This window comes from Elgaria multicarinata, chromosome 11 (genome assembly GCF_023053635.1).
Source record: "Elgaria multicarinata webbii isolate HBS135686 ecotype San Diego chromosome 11, rElgMul1.1.pri, whole genome shotgun sequence".
In the NCBI taxonomy this organism is placed as follows: Eukaryota; Metazoa; Chordata; class Lepidosauria; order Squamata; family Anguidae; genus Elgaria; species Elgaria multicarinata.
In genome coordinates, this window is record NC_086181.1 from 37,348,726 (window position 1) to 37,366,561 (window position 17,836).

The 17,836-nt window shown below is 44.3% G+C and overlaps 2 protein-coding genes across 2 annotated transcripts; both read left to right on the forward strand.

Annotated features, from left to right (window-relative positions):
- The first annotated feature begins 3,703 nt into the window (after window positions 1–3,703).
- Window positions 3,704–4,648, forward strand: LOC134405739 (olfactory receptor 2D3-like). Its single transcript, XM_063136990.1, has one exon. It carries the CDS (start codon window positions 3,704–3,706, stop codon window positions 4,646–4,648), a length of 945 nt encoding a protein of 314 aa, XP_062993060.1.
- Window positions 4,649–9,077: 4,429 nt separating this feature from the next.
- On the forward strand, window positions 9,078–10,013 carry LOC134405740 (olfactory receptor 2D3-like). The gene has a single exon (XM_063136991.1). It carries the CDS (start codon window positions 9,078–9,080, stop codon window positions 10,011–10,013), a length of 936 nt encoding a protein of 311 aa, XP_062993061.1.
- The last annotated feature ends 7,823 nt before the right edge of the window (window positions 10,014–17,836 follow it).

Below are 17,836 nucleotides of genomic sequence, written 5' to 3' on the forward strand. Positions count from 1 at the left end.
TGGCGGATCTGCAAGTGAAGCGGAGCGGGGGGTCCGTGCACACCCCTAGTTTATATTATGGTTTTACACTGTTGTTTTATACTTTGAATTGTCTTAATTTTGTAAACCGCCCAGGGAGCTTCGGCTATTGGACAGTATAGAAATGCAATAAATAAATAAATAAATGGGATTGGAGAGGGAGAAAAGTATTAAATTAAAGGCTGGTGGCAAGGACAGACGTAAATAGGGGAGTCAGTGATGCTACATTGGCATTATTGCTCTGCCCCTTGGCAGATATGCCGTGGGGTGCCACAAGGCTCTATTTTGTCCCCCATGCTGTTTAACATCTACATGAAACTGCTGGGGGAGTTTATCCAGAGATATGGACAGAGGTGTCATCAATATGCAGCTGATATCCAGTTCTATCTGTCCTTTTCATTAAACCCAGGGAGGCAGGGAGTGTTCTGAACCAGTGCCTGGGTGCAGTAATAGACTGGACTGGATGAAGGCTAATCAACTCAGTCCAGATGAGATGGAGATATCTTTAGTGGGTGGTTTGTCTGCCTGGCTGAATTATGTTCAACCTGTAAAGATGAGGTTCATGGTTTGGGAGATGTTCTTGGACATCTGATAACCTTATTGTGTTTACTGTTTTAAATATTTTAACATTTTTATGTATTTCATTGCTGAAAACCACCTTGGCAAGGCTTCTGCCCTGAAAGACATCCAACAAATGTTACATGTGATCTTTGTAAACTGCCCAGAGAGCTTCGGCTATGGGGCATGGTATTTAAATGTAATAAATAAATAAAATAATAAATAAATAAATAGTCTTCTTTGCTGTTCTGGAAGGAGAAGATTCTAACCCTCCATGGATGATGATGATAATGGTGATGATGTTGATGTTGTTGTTGTTGATGAGATTCCCAGGTGTTCTGGGACCACATACAGACCCAGACCTGTTTTGCTTCAGCAAGGTGGCTACTACACGTGCCCTCAGACCATGTCCCTGTCATGTGTTAATCATATGAAGGAGTCTCCCCAGGGAGCCATACCTTGAGCATGGACATCTGCATAGCAGAAGACTATACATTGCTATTATAACTGGCTCCAAAATTTATATAACCAAAGATGGCGGTTGTGTTCAAAAGGGACTGCTTATTTAAATCAGTCTCTGGATGGTGGGCTCTGAGTGAACGTCTGAACGCTCTTCCTCTTATACTTTCTGTAATGCAAGCAAAAGCCAGGTATGGCCTCTGCCACATAAAACCACACCCATGTCCCTGAGCCCCAACCCCACATATTGCCTTCTTGAACCCCCACTGTACAGACCTAGGCATTTGTTTTTAGCTGTGTATATTTATTGTTTTACACTGTATGCTTTTATCGGTACGCTGCCCTGAGATCTTTATGAGATAGGGTGGCATACAACTATTTTAAATAAATAAATAAATAAATAAATAATAAATAATAAATAATAAAGAGCTCCCAATCCAGACACCTAGCTATGAACCCCTCACTACCCCTTGAATTGCCACCCACAGCTCTGAGCCCCCTTCCCCGGAGTCCTACCTCCACACAATCTCCTCCCAAACCACTGTTCCCAGCCTGGAGCCCCCACCTCCAGACCCTCACCCCAGGCACATTGCTCACCACACTGGCAATAGCATTTCCTCTTGGCCAAACAGCCCTGTCTGGTCACTATGATACCCGGTGCACGCCAGGAGATGGGTGCTAGCTAGTGCATAATAACATCCACCTCTCTCTACGCAAGCAACTACTGACACATTGAAAAGATGCATACATTTTGTTTGTGGTGAAGAGATAATAGACTACTGTTACATGGTGCTTTGCATGAAGAGATGATGGGAAAGAGCAACCAGGCAGGTTTTAACCAGAATGATAAATTGCCCTTTGTCACTTGCCACACATGTGGTGGTTCCTTTGCCCAAGGGCCATTGTGGTTTGAAAGGGGGCTGGCGTTATGGTTGAAAAAAACAATTTCCCAGCTTTTGTGGGTTCAGTTCAACCATAACTCATGAACCACCAGTGATTCCTGAACATTCTCCTCTACAGATACAGTAGGCCATTGGGTGAAACCCATAATTGTGTTCTTTTGTCTCACCATTTGAGAATTATCTTCTTTCTGTGGAAATTGGTAGCCAACAAACTTTGGATTTTTATGTTTGTCTTTTGGAGTATTTGAACTGGTTGTTTGATGGAATTTGGGGCCAGGATTAGGTTTAGGGTTAGCTAGTGTGAAGATAAGGAGAGTCAGTGGGATTGAGGAGGGAGAGAAATGCTAAGTAAAAGGTTGACATGAAGATAGAGGTTAAAAAGTGGAGTCAGTGATGTTAGGTTATTCCAGAGATGGGCATGTGCAGTAGTGCATCTAGATGATTTTTGCCCTTCCCCTTCACTGGAATCGTAACCTGTTCCATTTCTCACTTCCATAACCAAAGGAACAGTGGGCCATAAATGCCCAACAGCCCAAAAGTTATTCTGGAAAGTCTTAACAGGATAGTGAAAGACAGAGGCTGATAAAGAATAAGCTGGAAACACCATTTTAGTGTGCAGTCTTTTGCATATTTAGACAGAAAGAAGCCCTATAGCCATGTTGACTGATGAATGCTGGGAGGTGTTGGAATTTTCCTCTCTAAAGAAGCATATGGGTTGTTCCTTTAATGAACATGAAACAATAACAAAAGTATGCTTTTTATTTGTTTGTATTGCTATTTATTATGACTGATGTTGTTAATGAAACTATATTAATCATGGTCAGTCCAGAAAATTTAAGAAGAAACAAACACAAAAAATAAAATTTTGGCCAGTCCAATTTATCCATTTGAGCCACCTTGTGAACTTTATTTTATTGAATAGCAGGACATCATTTAAACACTGTGGCCCCATTCAGAAGACACCTTAAACCATGGCTTTAACCGCGGTGGTTAAGCCAGAAAGCCAGGCTGTATTCAGAAGACACCTTAAACCATGACTTTAACCATCGTTAAAGCCTTGGTTTAAGGTGTCTTCTGAACATGGCCTGGCTTTCTAGCTTAACCACCAAGGTTAAAGCCATGGTTTAAGGTGTCTTCTGAATGGGACCACAGTGTTTAAATGATGTCCTGCTATTCAATAAAATAAAGTTCACAAGGTGGCTCAAACGGATAAATTGGACTGGCCAAAATTTTATTTTTTGTGTTTGTTTCTTCTTAAATTTTCTGGTGTCTTCTGAATGGGCCCAGTTTGTGTTATGGCTGCCCTGAGGCATTGTACAATTGAGGACCTTTGCAAAGGTATTAAGAAATAGCTCCATGCTAGAGTTAGGCAGTGGTGGAAGGGAACTTCATTGTCCTCTCCTTTCCACAGGAGAACATACAGATACAAAGAGTTGGGGAACCCTGTTGAATAGAGTCGACTGTGTGATGTGGGGATGTGGGGAGAAGGGAAAAATTGCTCTGAAAATTGGCCAGAACCACCTTCTGATCTAAAACCAGGTAAAAATAATATAGGAAGATATATCAACCAGGAGCAGGGACAATATCCGGGGTCAGCATGATTGGACATTTGCAGAGACCCACACCTTTGCAGGGGGACACATAGTTTCCTGAAGGTTCATGGCTCTGCTCCTCTCCCTCTCCCATGCTATTCTACTGGAGACAGTTGCTCTCTTCCAGAAATTCTTATTCTCTCGTTTCTGCTTCACTTCAGGCAGGAGGCCAGAATGGGAGCTGAGAACGTGACCTCAGTCAGAGAATTCATCTTGATGGGACTCACCAACCACCGAAAGACACAGATCCTGCTCTTCGTGGTCATCCTCATCATCTATTCACTTACTGTTTTGGTGAACCTGACAATCATCATATTGGTGCGGGTTGATTCCCGCCTCCAGACTCCCATGTACTATTTCCTCACACACCTCTCATGCTTGGAGATTTGTTATGTAACCAGCACTTTGCCCCAGATGATGGCTCATCTCCTGGCTGGAAATGGACGTATCCCAGTAATCCGTTGCATGCTTCAGATGAACGTTGCATTGACCATGGGAGGGGCTGAATGTTTGCTGTTGGGTGCCATGGCCTATGACCGCTACATGGCCATCTGCCATCCCCTGATATATACCATTGCCATGGACAGATGGTGCCAACTGCAGCTTGTTTTAGCCTCCTGGACAATTCCCTTTGTTGTTTCCGTGATCTATGTTGTCTGCACCTTCCGCCTACCTTTCTGTGGCCCCAACCATGTGAACCACTTCTTCTGTGAGGTCCCAGTGGTGTTGAAACTTGCATGCGCTGACACCCAGGTCACAGAGGCCATTGTTTTTGGCTTAGCAGCATTGGTTGTCGCATTTCCTCTTTTAGTTATCCTGAACTCCTATGGGCTCATTTTGCATTCTGTATTGCACATGCGATCAACCGCTCATCAGCGTAAAGCATTCTCCACATGCGCCTCCCACCTTTTGGTTGTTACCATGTTCTACGGCACCGTCATCTCTATGTACATGATTCCCCATTCAGACTCGGCACCTGATCGTGACAAGCAAATTGCTGTCTTTTATGTTGTGGTGACACCTCTGCTCAACCCTATCATCTATACGCTGCGGAACAAGGATGTCCATGGGGCGGTGGCCCTGGTCCTGCGAAGATGGGGCTTTGAACAAAAAACCTGACAGTTACTATTTTGCATAATCGCTCCAGTTTTGTTTTTTTAAGGGGCTCCTACTTGCTGACCATGAAGAGTGCCTTGCGTGATGATTTGGATATGGAAGATGAAAACTGGTGGTGTAAGGTGGCCGCCCCCTTAGGTGGGAGGATGTGTATTGCTGATGCCCCTCATTCACACCACCACTGCCATCCACAATCTCTTGCTCTGAGGAATCCCTTGGAACCAGAGATTGAGTGGTCGCTCTACACTCTACCAGGCTGAAAATGTCTCACTGTGAGGAGGTCTCATTTCTCAGAGCAAGAGGGTTTAGGGAAGGTGTCTCTGGAGACCTCTAGATAGTGAGATCAAGAGTTGGAGGCAGTGGCTGAGGGCACCCTTCCCAGGAAGGAATGCCAATTGCTGCCCCTCCTGATCAGCCACCTATGGCCAGTGATTCACCCCATTCAGTTGAAAGGCTGGCCCTGGAGCTCAACTCTCGGTCAAACCTGAAGTTTTCTCTGGGTCATTGGGGAGGGTGCTTATCTCTCAGACATAGATCCTATAGTAAAATTGTGTAAAATGTGAGGATAAATATGGCACCAGTGTATCTACTTGCCTCACTCAGATCTGAGTCTCAGATCTCACTCAGATAGAATTGGAAAATTCCAGCACTACATTGGTTTCAGTTGGAGGAGAACTGAACTGTGTTGAAATACATGGCATGTATATCAGGTATGTGTGATGAAGAGGGAATTTCACCAGGTGCTGCATGCATACAAATAACATCTGCTGAAATTCCCTTCTTTGACAACTGTTGAAGATACAGGAGCCTGGTCCTCCTTTCCATATGGTCACCCTACTTTATCTACATAGCCGGCTTCTCTGGGATGTTAAGAGCGGAAGCCCCGAACCTAGCAGGGCCTACCACTAAAGTGGTCAGTCTCCACCATGTGGTCAACACACAATGGAGACACACACACCCAAATCATAGCAATAATGTGTTTTGTGTAACTGTTTTGTCTGTCTTACTCATGTACTTTTAAAACATGGTGATTGCATATAGGCAGCCCAGGTAGAAGGCAAATTGCCAAGTCAATTGTACGTGTTGTTGTCACTGATAATTCATATCCCATTCCTATACACTGCTATACTTTTGATGTAATTATATGTATGTTAATGGAATTTTTTGTTTGTTTGTTTAAACAGCTGTGGGGTCACTTATACTCCACATTGCATTGTGTAAGTTTTTGTACTTTTTGTTGTGGGTTATTGTTAACTCTGATGCCTTATTTGTGACTATTTTTCTTTAATTGAACAGGGAAGGTCTCAATAAAGAAATGTTTTTTTAAAAACACACACACACACTTGCAAATGGTTCCATGTTTAATCATGTCCACCACTGGGGGTGGGAGGGATACTGGATTGGTTAAGGCAATTTTTCTCAATATAAGAACATCCAAGTCAGATATCAAGGGAGACATAGTCGGCCACATGTAAGGGTCCACACCTCAGCAGTGGTCCTTTGACAAGTGGGATTATGCCAACCACCTGGGGCATATCTCCCATTCCAGATGTCAATGAGAGCTTTGCCAGTATCACCTGCCAAGGTGACAGTAATCATCAGTAAACCATCCAAATCCATCAGTCTTCTGGGGGGCAGACAACAGCCAACAGCTTTAATCATGCCAAGGTTGACTCAGGTCCATTCAAACCATGATTTTAAAGGATTTTTTAAAAAGTTCGTGGTTTTAAAATTATTATTTTAAAAAAACCGCTGTCATTTTTAAAAATAAAGAGATGAAACTTGGCACAATAATAGCTCTTAACTAGGGTTTTAGACATTCCAAGTTTATATCAGATCCATTCATGCCTTGATTATTTTTGGGGATTTTTAAATCCCCCCCTCAAACCATTATCCCTCTTAAACACACACACACACGTTAATCCACCTCTGCACATTTAAGGAGGGAGCTTTTATCCTTTACTTTGCTGATGCAGAGCTCCACTGCTGCTGATGGAAGTTTCTACTCCAGCATTCTCCAACTTGGTGCCCTCTAGATCTATTGGATGGAAAAACAACAACAACCCACATGCACACTGGAAGCCAAGTCAGCCAATAGGAGCAATTATTTAACTGAAATAAAGAGCCTGCATGCTCAGGTGTAGATGCTTTCTCACTCACAATGCTAGCCAGCCCAGCAGCACTTTCACACTGTGGAAATGCGGATGATTGACTTCTATGAGTCTGAGCAGAAACGTGCTCCCTCTCCCCGCACAGCCAGAATCAGAAGCCAGTTAGTATTTCCCACTCCCCTTAATGCTGCGGTTGGAGAAGAAAATGGTCATGGACAGCGCTGTGGCAATTCATAATTTTGGAGACATTAGAACAGCGGTTCTCAACCTGTGGGTCGTGACCCCTTTGGGAGTCGAATGACCCTTTCACAGGGGTTGCCTAAGACCATCGGAAAACACATATTTCCGATGGTCTTTTGTTCAAGACAAAATTTCATTTATTTTTAATTAGAAATAAATATTTCACAATATATAATTACACATTGTTTTTGTGATTAATCACTATGCTTTAATTATGTTCAATTTGTAACAATGAAAATACATCCTGCATATCAGATATTTACATTACGATTCATAACAGTAGCAAAATTACAGTTATGAAGTAGCAACGGAAATAATTTTATGGTTGGGGGTCACCACAACATGAGGAACTGTATTAAAGGGTCGCGGCATTAGGAAGGTTGAGAACCACTGCATTAGAAGCTTGGATTGGGCACGTCTCCACTCTGATATTAATCTATGGGTTTGGAAGCAGCCAAACTTTGCTCTGGACGATTAAATGCTCTGCGGATGTTTGCAGTTACCAGATAATTCCAGGTGGAATGCTCACCCTGAATTTACAGCTCCACTGAAATTGCAGTCAGCAGCCTCCATTGGTATCGCCCAAGGGAATGAGCAAACAAAAACAAAGCAAAACTACTAATGATCTAGAAGAAAACACCAAAGGGATGGGAGTGGTCTCTGTAGAGTAGATCCACTGTCTTTATTATCTCTCTAAATCCTCAAACCTTTAGCAAGCCACAAGGAGGAAATATATATTCCAGGAAGCTTTCCATCCTTCAATACTGAGAATAATCAGGCAGTTGAACAAGATGGGTGGTGTTGATCCCCCCCCTTAGATGTCTTAAGGAACTGGTTGGAGCTGCATCTATCAAAGTGGATTAGGAACCAGAGCTTTGTAGAACCCAAAGAAGATACATTTTGCATGTTCATGTTTCCTGGCATCTCCATTTCAAAGGATCCTAGGCCACGATGTATGAAAAGATGTCTTCCTGATGCATTGGATAGCATTTGTTTTCTTCTATATACGTCGATTCTTGCCTTTCGGGGAAGCAATTTTCTTGGGAAAGGGGGTGTCATGATTGCCTCATGACTTCCTTATAAAGGAGACAATAAGAAGCTAAGCAGTAGAATTCCTAATAGTAAATCACAGATTACTTGTTGTGTGTGTGGGCACGCATGTGTATTTCCACAGCTGCAATTAATTACAGAGAATCTTCAAACTTATTGCCATTTTTACAGCGATATCTAGACTTTTTAATGTTCTCATGGGGAAGAAAACTCTGAGCAGCTTTTCCCAAGCAGCATAGAGACAGAGAGACACCCCAACGGTACACTGTATGATTACTCTTGACCGAAACCCTCTCAGCTGTTGGGTACTTTAAGAGAAACTGGTGAATCCCCCTCTTCATTGATGCAAACTTCCTGAGAGAAGTGAGAGGTAAGATGATTACTCCCTTTAATAGAGAAATCAGGTAGTGCAGGCCAGCAGGACCCAAACATGGCCATTGAGAAATAACATGGAGGTATGACTAGGCTGACCATATGAAAAGGAGGACAGGGCTCCTGTATCTTTAACAGTTGCATAGAAAAGGGAATTTCAGCAGGTGTCCTTTGTAAGCATGTTGCACCTGGTGAAATGCCCTCTTCATCACCACAGTTAAAGCTGCAGGAGCTATACTGCAGCTATACTGTGACCAGATTTAAAAGAGGGCAGGGCACCTGCAGCTTTAACTGTTGTGACGAACAGGGAATTTCACCAGGTTCTCCAGATATATAAATATCCAGGTCAAATTCATAGAAATCTGGACTCATTTGGATAGGTTGCAGATTTCTCAGCCAGCCCTACTTCCCAATACTTGAGAGGGATATTTAGATAACAGAACTGCCAGAGGCGCCAACAGAGGGCTGGAATTCTTTGGATGAAGCCCATGCTACATGCATTCATGGGTTTGTTTTGAGTTTACTTTGATATTGCAGAGAGAAAAATGTGGCTTATTTCTGTTCTATCCCATTCTCTCTCTTTCTCTCCCCACCCTTCTCTGTATACTGTATGTGTGCGCGCACACATGCTTTCTTTTCTCTGCAGGTAGGAAACCACAATGGAGTCCACGAACCTCACCACTGTTACAGAGTTCATCTTAGTGGGACTCACCAACCACCGCAAGACACAGATTGGGCTTTTTGTGATAATCCTCATTATCTACTCGCTTACCATTTTGGAGAACCTTGTGATAATCGTGCTTGTGCAGGCTGACTGCAGACTCCATACACCCATGTACTTCTTCCTCATGCACCTCTCAGGTGTGGAAATCTCTTATGTCACCAGCACCTTACCCCAGATGCTGGCTCATCTGCTGGCTGGAAACGGAGTCATCTCCTTCACCCGTTGTGCAGCACAAATGTACGTGATATTGTCCATGGGTAGCGCTGAATGCTTTCTGTTGGGTGTTATGGCCTATGACCGTTACTTGGCCATCTGCCATCCTTTGATATATGCTGTTGCCATGGACAGATGGCACCAAATGCAGCTTGCCTTAGCTTCCTGGGCTGGGGGCTTCCTGTTCTCTGTGATATATGTGGCTTGCACTTATTGCCATCCCTTCTGTGGCCCCAACCGTATCAACCACTTTATCTGTGAGCTGCCAGTGGTGCTGAAACTCGCATGTGCCGACACCCGCATCACTGAGTCTGTCATTTTTGTTGTAGCTGCACTGATCCTTCTGGTTCCTCTATCTGTTGTCCTGACCTCGTATGGCCTCATCTTGTCTTCTGTGTTGCAAATGAAGACAACAGCTGGACGGCGCAAGGCCCTTTCCACATGTACTTCACACCTCGTGGTTGTCACCCTGTTCTACGGCACTGTCATGTCTATGTACATGATTCCCCGGTCAGGATCAGCCCCTGATCGTGACAAGCAAATTTCTGTCTTTTACACTGTGATCACCCCCTTGCTCAATCCAATCATTTATACCCTGAGGAACAAGGATGTCCATGGGGCACTGGCCAAGGTGCTGAGAAGACCGGTGTTGGAATAAAAAAAAAAAAAGTTGAGAACTTATGTCTTCGTTAATTGGTCTGGCTGTAGCTTGGTAGTTTTCCAGCCCTTGTGCAGCCTTTTCCCAGTTGTAAGAGGTTGAAATGGTTCTCCTAAGGCTTTAGTTACTGGCAGTAGGGAGGGTGTGGGTGTCCACCTGGATCTACGAGGGCAGCAGACCCTCCTATGTCGACCCCTCATGGACCCAGTCAGATGCACCTGGCTCAGGAGCAGTTTGCCTTGGCTTTCGGCATCATGCCCTTTCCCCTCACTCCATTAATGGTGGCTGACATTAACCCAGTGGGCGGAAATGTGCACTTTCTGGAAGCACTGGAAATTAGGCATGTTCTCCGCTCCGATTAGAATCGGAGAATCAGAAGCGAATTGGCCTGCTCCACCTTGCCCAGAGGCGGAGTAGAAGTGAACTGCAGACCCCTAGAAGCAAGGCAAAGAGAAGCGCCCATTGGCGAAGCGATTCTCTTTTTGCGGCGCGATCCGATCACCATTTTGAAAGATTTCGCCCATAGGATTGCATTGCGGAAAAGAATAGGGGATAACTGTGTTGTTTTTCAACCTATCTTTCTGAAACTTCTTGTGCTTAGAGAGTCATGGCTGGGGGTAATTTTGAGCCTACTCTCAGCTCTCTGTGTGCTGCGGTTCGCTTGCTATAATTTTTTGAAAAGTCAGGTAAAATCAGTGGGAAAAGGTACCTTTTCGAAGTGCTGAGGGGCAGAGTCAACTCCCGGTCATGATCACATGATCCCAAAATTGGAGGAGGGGATAGGCAAAATGGGTAACTTGGGATCCTGGGAAACTTCTGTTTCTACTCTGAACAGACTTTTCCCAGTGTTTTTTTTAAAACAGTAGCCCCACCAAATGCACAAACACAACCTGAAATCATATACTAAGCAAATAAATAACAGATAGGAAACACAGCAATGCTACCCACCATAACCTTGGGGAACAACTGAATAGATGTGGTGCAAGGGGATGAGCTCCCCTAGGGCATGTGGACGTGCCCAGTGCACTCTCTTGACCTTGGAGGGTCATCAGAGCCCTCCAAAGTGTAACCAGTGGAGAGAGAGTGAAGCTAATGCCTATCATGAGTTGAAGTGGCAGGTCGCTTCTCAAAGACTGGTCCCTAGACAGGGATAGTCAAATTGGCATGATTCCCCCTCCCCCTGGGCACGTCCACTCCCCTCTTACTGGTAAAAGACAGATATAGCCTTTTTTAAAAAAATCCTTCTTCTTGTTTATTCAGCAACACTACTGCTTTTAATTCCACCCCTCCTTTGTTTATTTATTTATTCCATTTTATATTATTTACACCCCATAGCCCAAGCTCTCCTGGCTTTTTCTCTTCAGTGAAGTCAGGCAGGCTGGTTCAACTCCTTGTTGTTGTTGTTGTTGTTGTTGTTGTTGTTGCTATTAATATTAATTAGTAGTACAGCTATTAACATTATAATTTTGTTGTTTAGTAATGGCTGTGATCACAGTGAAGTCAATCAACTCTGAAGCAAGGATCACAAAGCTTTACTCTTATCCTCCTAGCCTCCTAGTAGTTATGGGATGCAAAAGAAAAGGCATCTCTCTGTGCTGCTCCCACCTCACAGGGATGGTTTGCATTACTGGCTTTGAAACTATCCTTGGCTCACTTCCTTGTGCCCCCAGAAATGTCTGCTGCCTGCCTGCCTTCCCTCCCTCCCTCCTCCCCTGCCCACCTCGCAGGGATGGTTTGTGTGTGTCTTGCTTTGACTCAGGGGAGAAGTCCTTCCTGCGCTCACTTAGACTTTTGGAAGTTCCAAATCAATTTTTCAAGTGTGGAAGAAGATTCATATTTAGGTTTATCTCTACTCCCCAATTCATGGCATTTGGATTTCTTTTGAAATGGCCCCATTGAGCTGTCTGCAGCTTTAAATCCCTGAGATACTGGGGTGTCCAATTTTCAAAAATTCCCCCAAAATCAGGGGATGATGGGATTGTCTTGAAACTTGGCATCCATGTGGACACATGGATAAGTTGTCATGGGACCGAACATGAGGTTTCTGACGTGCAAATTGACGTAGTTGTAGCATGGGACTTGATTTGGGGTGAATTAAAAGGTTTATGCCCCGCCAAAAATCAGGGGATGATGGGATTTGCTTTAAACTTGCCACGAATGTGGATCTAGATGGCATCTGTGGGGGTGCCCACTTCCAATTTTTTTATCTGTCTAAACGTCGGAGAACAGTCCATGTCTGCAAATGGGGTGTCCGATTTTCATAAATTTCCCAAAAATCAGGAGATGATGGGATTGGCTTGAGTCTTGGCATGCATATGTATCCATGGATAATTGATCATAGTGCTGAGTTTGAGGTTTCTAACATGAAAATTGACAGAGCTATCAAAAGGGGTGTGAATTGGGGTTATGGGTGGTGTGTTAGAGGTTAGAGCCCCGCCAAAAATCAGGGGATGATGGGATTTGCTTGAAACTTGGCATGATTGTGGATCTAGATGGCATCTGTGAGGGTGCCCACTTCCAATTTTTTTATCTGTCAAAATGTTGGAGAACAGTCCATGTCTGCAGATGGGGTGTCCGATTTTCAAAAATTCCCCTAAAATCAGGGGACGCTTGGATTGGCTTGAGCCTTGGCATGTGTGTGTATACATCCATGAAGTGTCATGGTGCCAAACTTGAGGTTTCTAACTTTAACAGAAAAAAAAGTTGTATCCTTTTTTGGCTTTCAATGCAAGCCTATGGGGGAAAAAAGCGGAGCTCCGATCCGGAGCAGCGGAGCGGAGCGGACTATAGGCGGAGTGGGGCGGAGCGAAGCGGTCTGATCCGCAAATTGCGGATCTGGAAGAGAAGCGGATTGGGGGGGGGTCCATGCACACCCCTACTGGAAATCACGTGTTTCCCTCCCCACTGCTCCAAAGGGAACCTTAAAAGCCCTATTAACACAAGGGTAAGGAAATGAGTGATTTCCCAAGGTTAGCCACAGTAGTCTGTGCGCTGGTCGCTTCCCGATTAGACTACTGCAATGCACTCTACATTGGGTTGCCCTTGAAGATGAATCGACAGCTGCAGCTGGTTTAAAATGCAGCAGCTAGACTGCTCATTGGAACTTCCAGTAAAGACAATGTAACACCGGTCTTGAAAGAATTGCCTTGGCTATCTATACACTTCCAGTCAGAATTCTAGGTGTGGGCAATGACATTAAAAGCCCTAAACGGCTGGGGACCTTGGTACTTGAGGGAGCGCTTCTCCCTATATATGCCTGCCCAAGATTTGAGATCTCTTGGAGGAGCCCTCCTCTGCATCCCACCAATGTCTGATGAGGAGAGACTGAAAGAACTGGGCGTGTTTAGCCTGGAGAAGAGAAGATTGAGGGGAGACAGGATAGCACTCTTCAGATTCTTAAAAGGTTGTCACACAGAGGAGGGCCAGGATCTCCTTTCGATCCTCCCAGAGTGCAGGACATGGAATAACGGGCTCAAGTTACAGGAAGCCAGATTCCGGATGGACATCAGGAAAAACTTCCTGACTGTTAAAGCAGTACAACAATGGAACAAATGACCTAGGGAGGTTGTGGGCTCTCCCACACTAGAGGCATTGAAGAGGCAGCTGGACAACCATTTCATATGCATTACGGGCTTATCCTTGGCTCACTTCCTTATGCCCCCAGAAATGTCTGCCGCCTGCCTGCCTTCCCTCTCTCCTCCCCTGCCCGCCTCGCAGGGATGTTGTGTGTGTCTGGCTTTGACTCAGGGGAGAAGTCCTTCCTGCCCTCACTTGGAGTTTTGGAAGTTCCAAATCCATTTTTCAAGTGTGGAAGAAGATTCATATAGGTTTATCTCTACTCCCCAATTCATGGCATGTTGGGATTTCCTTTGAAATGGCTCCATTGAGATGTCTGCAGGTTTAAGCCCCGCCAAAAAACAGGGGATGATGGGACTGCCTTGAGTCTGGGTGTGCGTGTGTATCTCTGGATAAGCTATCATGGTGGTGAGTTTGAGGTTTTTAACGTGCAAATTGATGGAGCTATTGAAAGGGGTGTGAATGGGGTGCCCGATTTTCATAAATTCCCCCAAAATCAGGGGATGATGGGACTGCCTTGAGTCTGGGCATGCATGTGTATCCCTGGATAAGCTATCATGGTGGTGAGTTTGAGGTTTTTAACGTGCAAATTGACGGAGCTATCGAAAGGGGTGTGAATGGGGTGTTGGATTTTCATAAATTCCCCAAAATTCAGGGGATGATGGGATTGCCTTGAGTCTTGGTGTGCATGTGTATACCTCCATGAGGTGTCATGGTGCCAAACGTGAGGTTTCTAACTTTCACAGGAAAAAAGTTGTATACTTTTTAAGCTTAATGCAAGCCTATGGAGGGGGAAACGGAGCTCCGATCCGGATCCGGAGCTCTGCAGCGGAGCGGAGTGGGCATGGGTGGAGCGGGGGCAGAGCGAAGCAGCCCGATCTGCAAATCACAGATCTGGAAGTGAAGCGGAGCAGGGGGTCCATGCACACCCCTACTTTTAAGGTTTGGATCCTATTCTTAGCGAATGCCTGCCCCTCCTACAGAACACTGGATGTCCCCTTTATTTTTTATTTTTTTATGAGTGTGTGCATTTTTGAATTCACTATTCTGTGTGGAATGGAACTTGGTCTGGTCTACTCATCATTAAGTCTGTTTATTTTCTAGTCTCCTCAAGGAAATGTATCAATTTGTGTTTTCCCTAATATTTGAAGAGTGCCTGTCGCCTTCCTTTTTTATTCCTTCCTGTGGATCCAGGTTGGTCATTCTCAACTCACTGATCAACCCCTCCCACAGGGCTCATCTACACCAAGCAGGATATTCCACTATGAAAGAGGTATGAAAGCGGTATATAAAAGGCAGGAGCCACACTACTGCTTTATAGTGATACTGAAGTGCACTGACAACGGTTGGGGGCCCTGACACATACCATTTACCGCTTTTATACAACTTTAGTAGTGTTATATCCTGCTTGGTGTAGAAGTGTCAATGGCCCCCAACAGTTGTCAGTGCACTTCAGTACAACTACAAAGCAATGGTGTAGATCCTGCAGTGCACTTCAATACTGCTATAAAGCAGTAGTGCGGCTCCTGCCTTTTATATACCACTTTCATACCATTTTCATAGTGGAATATCCTGCTTGGCGTAGATGAGCCCCTAGTTCTTCAGAACAGAAGAAAATTATCCAGAGATCTGCACAATCTGTTTGTCTCAGTGGTTCTGCAACTAGCAATGATGTGTCCAGGGCGGGGACACTGCAGAGGTGATTATCTCCCCTGTAATTATCAACTCATACTGTAATTGATGAAAGCGTTTCAGAAGGCACTTGGAAAAAAAAGGCAATATCATAGTCAGAAATGGCTATAAAACATCCAGTGTGCCTTTGTCAGCTAAGACTAGGGGCTACTGGCAGGCAGGGCTCCGTCAGTTTTCACAACTCCCCTCTTCTTTGTTCATGTCAGGCATCACAAATGCCTCTGATGCTGTTGAGAGACTCGGGGAAATCTACATCCGAGGGGATGCTTTGATATGAAGGTGCTGGACTCTCGGATGCGTCTGCTGCAAAGGGAACTAAATTACATGGCAGGACAAAATGCACAGCTTTGAGTGCCCAGGAAACAGGCCTCTGCATATTTCCCATGAATATTACCAGCCTGGGGAAATTCTCATTGGTTCAATAGTATCTCTTATGCGTTACGTTATTCCCAACTCGCGATTTAACAGTTTCCCTTCTCAGGAGTTGATTAACATTCCATTGTAAGGAAGATTCACCCTCCGAGAACCGTGTACTGACTATTCAGTTTATTTCCATTCTTTACTTGTTAAAGGTTGCCTGAAAATTATATTGATCCCCTTGAAAACGGAGAATATTGCGTGCATGCCAACACATTCGCAAGACTGGAGAGGCAATAAATAAATGAAATTCTCAAAACATGTAAACATAGGTCCAGGGCCAGATCTAAACCAAGCAGGATGTGACCCTTTGAAAGCGTTTTGAAAACTGTATCTGGAGTGTGTCCTTGGCCCCAACAGTTGTCACTGCTCGTAGAAACCACTTTAAAGAAGGAGTGGAGATCCTGCCCAACTGGGATTGTTGATAACTGCATTAGATGAATGCATTCCCCCCCCCCCGCAATGAATGTACTTAGGCCATAGCTAGACCTGAGGTTTATCCTGGGATCATCCAGGGTTCACCCCTGTCTGAGCACTGGATCCCCTGTGTGTCACCTAGATGAACAGGTTTGACCCCTGGATGATCCAGGGATAAACCTTAGGTCTATCTATGGCCTAGGTGACACACAGGGGATCCAGTGCTCAGGCAGGGGCGAACCCTGGATGATCTCAGGATAAACCTTAGGTCTAGCTGTGGCCTTAATGTACTTGAAGAGCGTAGAAATCAGCCTCAGGGGAGAGCAAGTAGCTGGGGTTGAGAGGCAAAATGTAACTTTCTCCCAGCGTCTCATACTCCTGACATAAATCCCCTTGCTTAAACTGCTCTTTGCATGCAGCAGAAGCCTCTGTTGTTGCCAGTAAAGAGTTCCATGGAAAGGATTAACAGATTATGGAGGGGAATAGAATTGTGCATGATTTGTGTCACACAAATGAAAACGTTCAGCAATGGCAACACAATGTTGCAACTCTCCAATGTTTTTCTCTGTTTAGTCCTGCATGCCTTTCATGCTAGGAGGAGCTAGACGTTGAGGTACATAGCAGCGGCAATGGAGGAGACGTTGACTAAGAATAAAGTAGCAACAGTGTCATAAATCATAGCATCAATCAACAGGATGTGTTTGTGACAACAGTGCAATGATAAAACAAAAATTAATATGTTTGAGTTTTTGCTCACCTTGTCAAGCTCTCTACAGCTATTACTGAAGGTTTGGAGAGAAATACTGAAGGTGAAGGAAGGGAAAATTAAGAATATATTGCATCAGTTATCAGTAGATTATGACACAATTCAAATGTGATCACTTTCACACTTCAGAAATAACTTTAGATGGGACACTTCTACACTGTAATCCAGACCAAGTTGTCTATGGCCCTTTCTACACATAAAGATTATTCCAGGAAAACGGATGGATTGTCCCTGCCTGCTCCCGGGATCCCCTGTGTGTCATTTGGATGCACAGGGATGATCCCAGGAAAAAGGGCAGGTGTAGAAATGGCCTCTGATACATGTACTTCTACATTGCTCTTTCTATCGGGATTTACGCAGGGACCTTATTTTTCCCATATTATATAATTATCCGGGTAGGACTGACAGTTTTTATATTTCTTTGCTTCTCCCCGATAAGACACCACATATTACGAATAAAGTGGCCAAATTCTGTGCAATTGCTATAACTTGCTGTAATCTTTTAACCGTCGATTGCAGCCTCTGATTGTGTGATACAATTTTTCAGGAACTGCTGGATGTATGTAATATAGTAATGTATTAAGTGTTTGGTATTGGCTGTTTGTTATTAATGTTTTTATTGGTTCTGGTCAATGACTGTAATAAATTTATTCATTCATTTATTAAAATGCAACTTCATCATGACTAAGTTTGTAGGACAGTACCAAATCCTTGCAGTCAGGTAGCTGAATCTCTTAGAACAGTAAGTATAATAATTCCATACTTCTTTCTGTGAACTGAGGAGCAAATATATCTCTTTGCAGTGTGGTGTTAAAGTTCTACCAGCACATCCTGGCCTTGGTGTTTGCCATCCATGAGATCAATAAGAATCCCAAGATCTTGCCCAACGTCACTCTTGGGTTCCATATCTATAATAGCCTAACAGATGCAAGGATGACCTACCGTACCAGCTTGG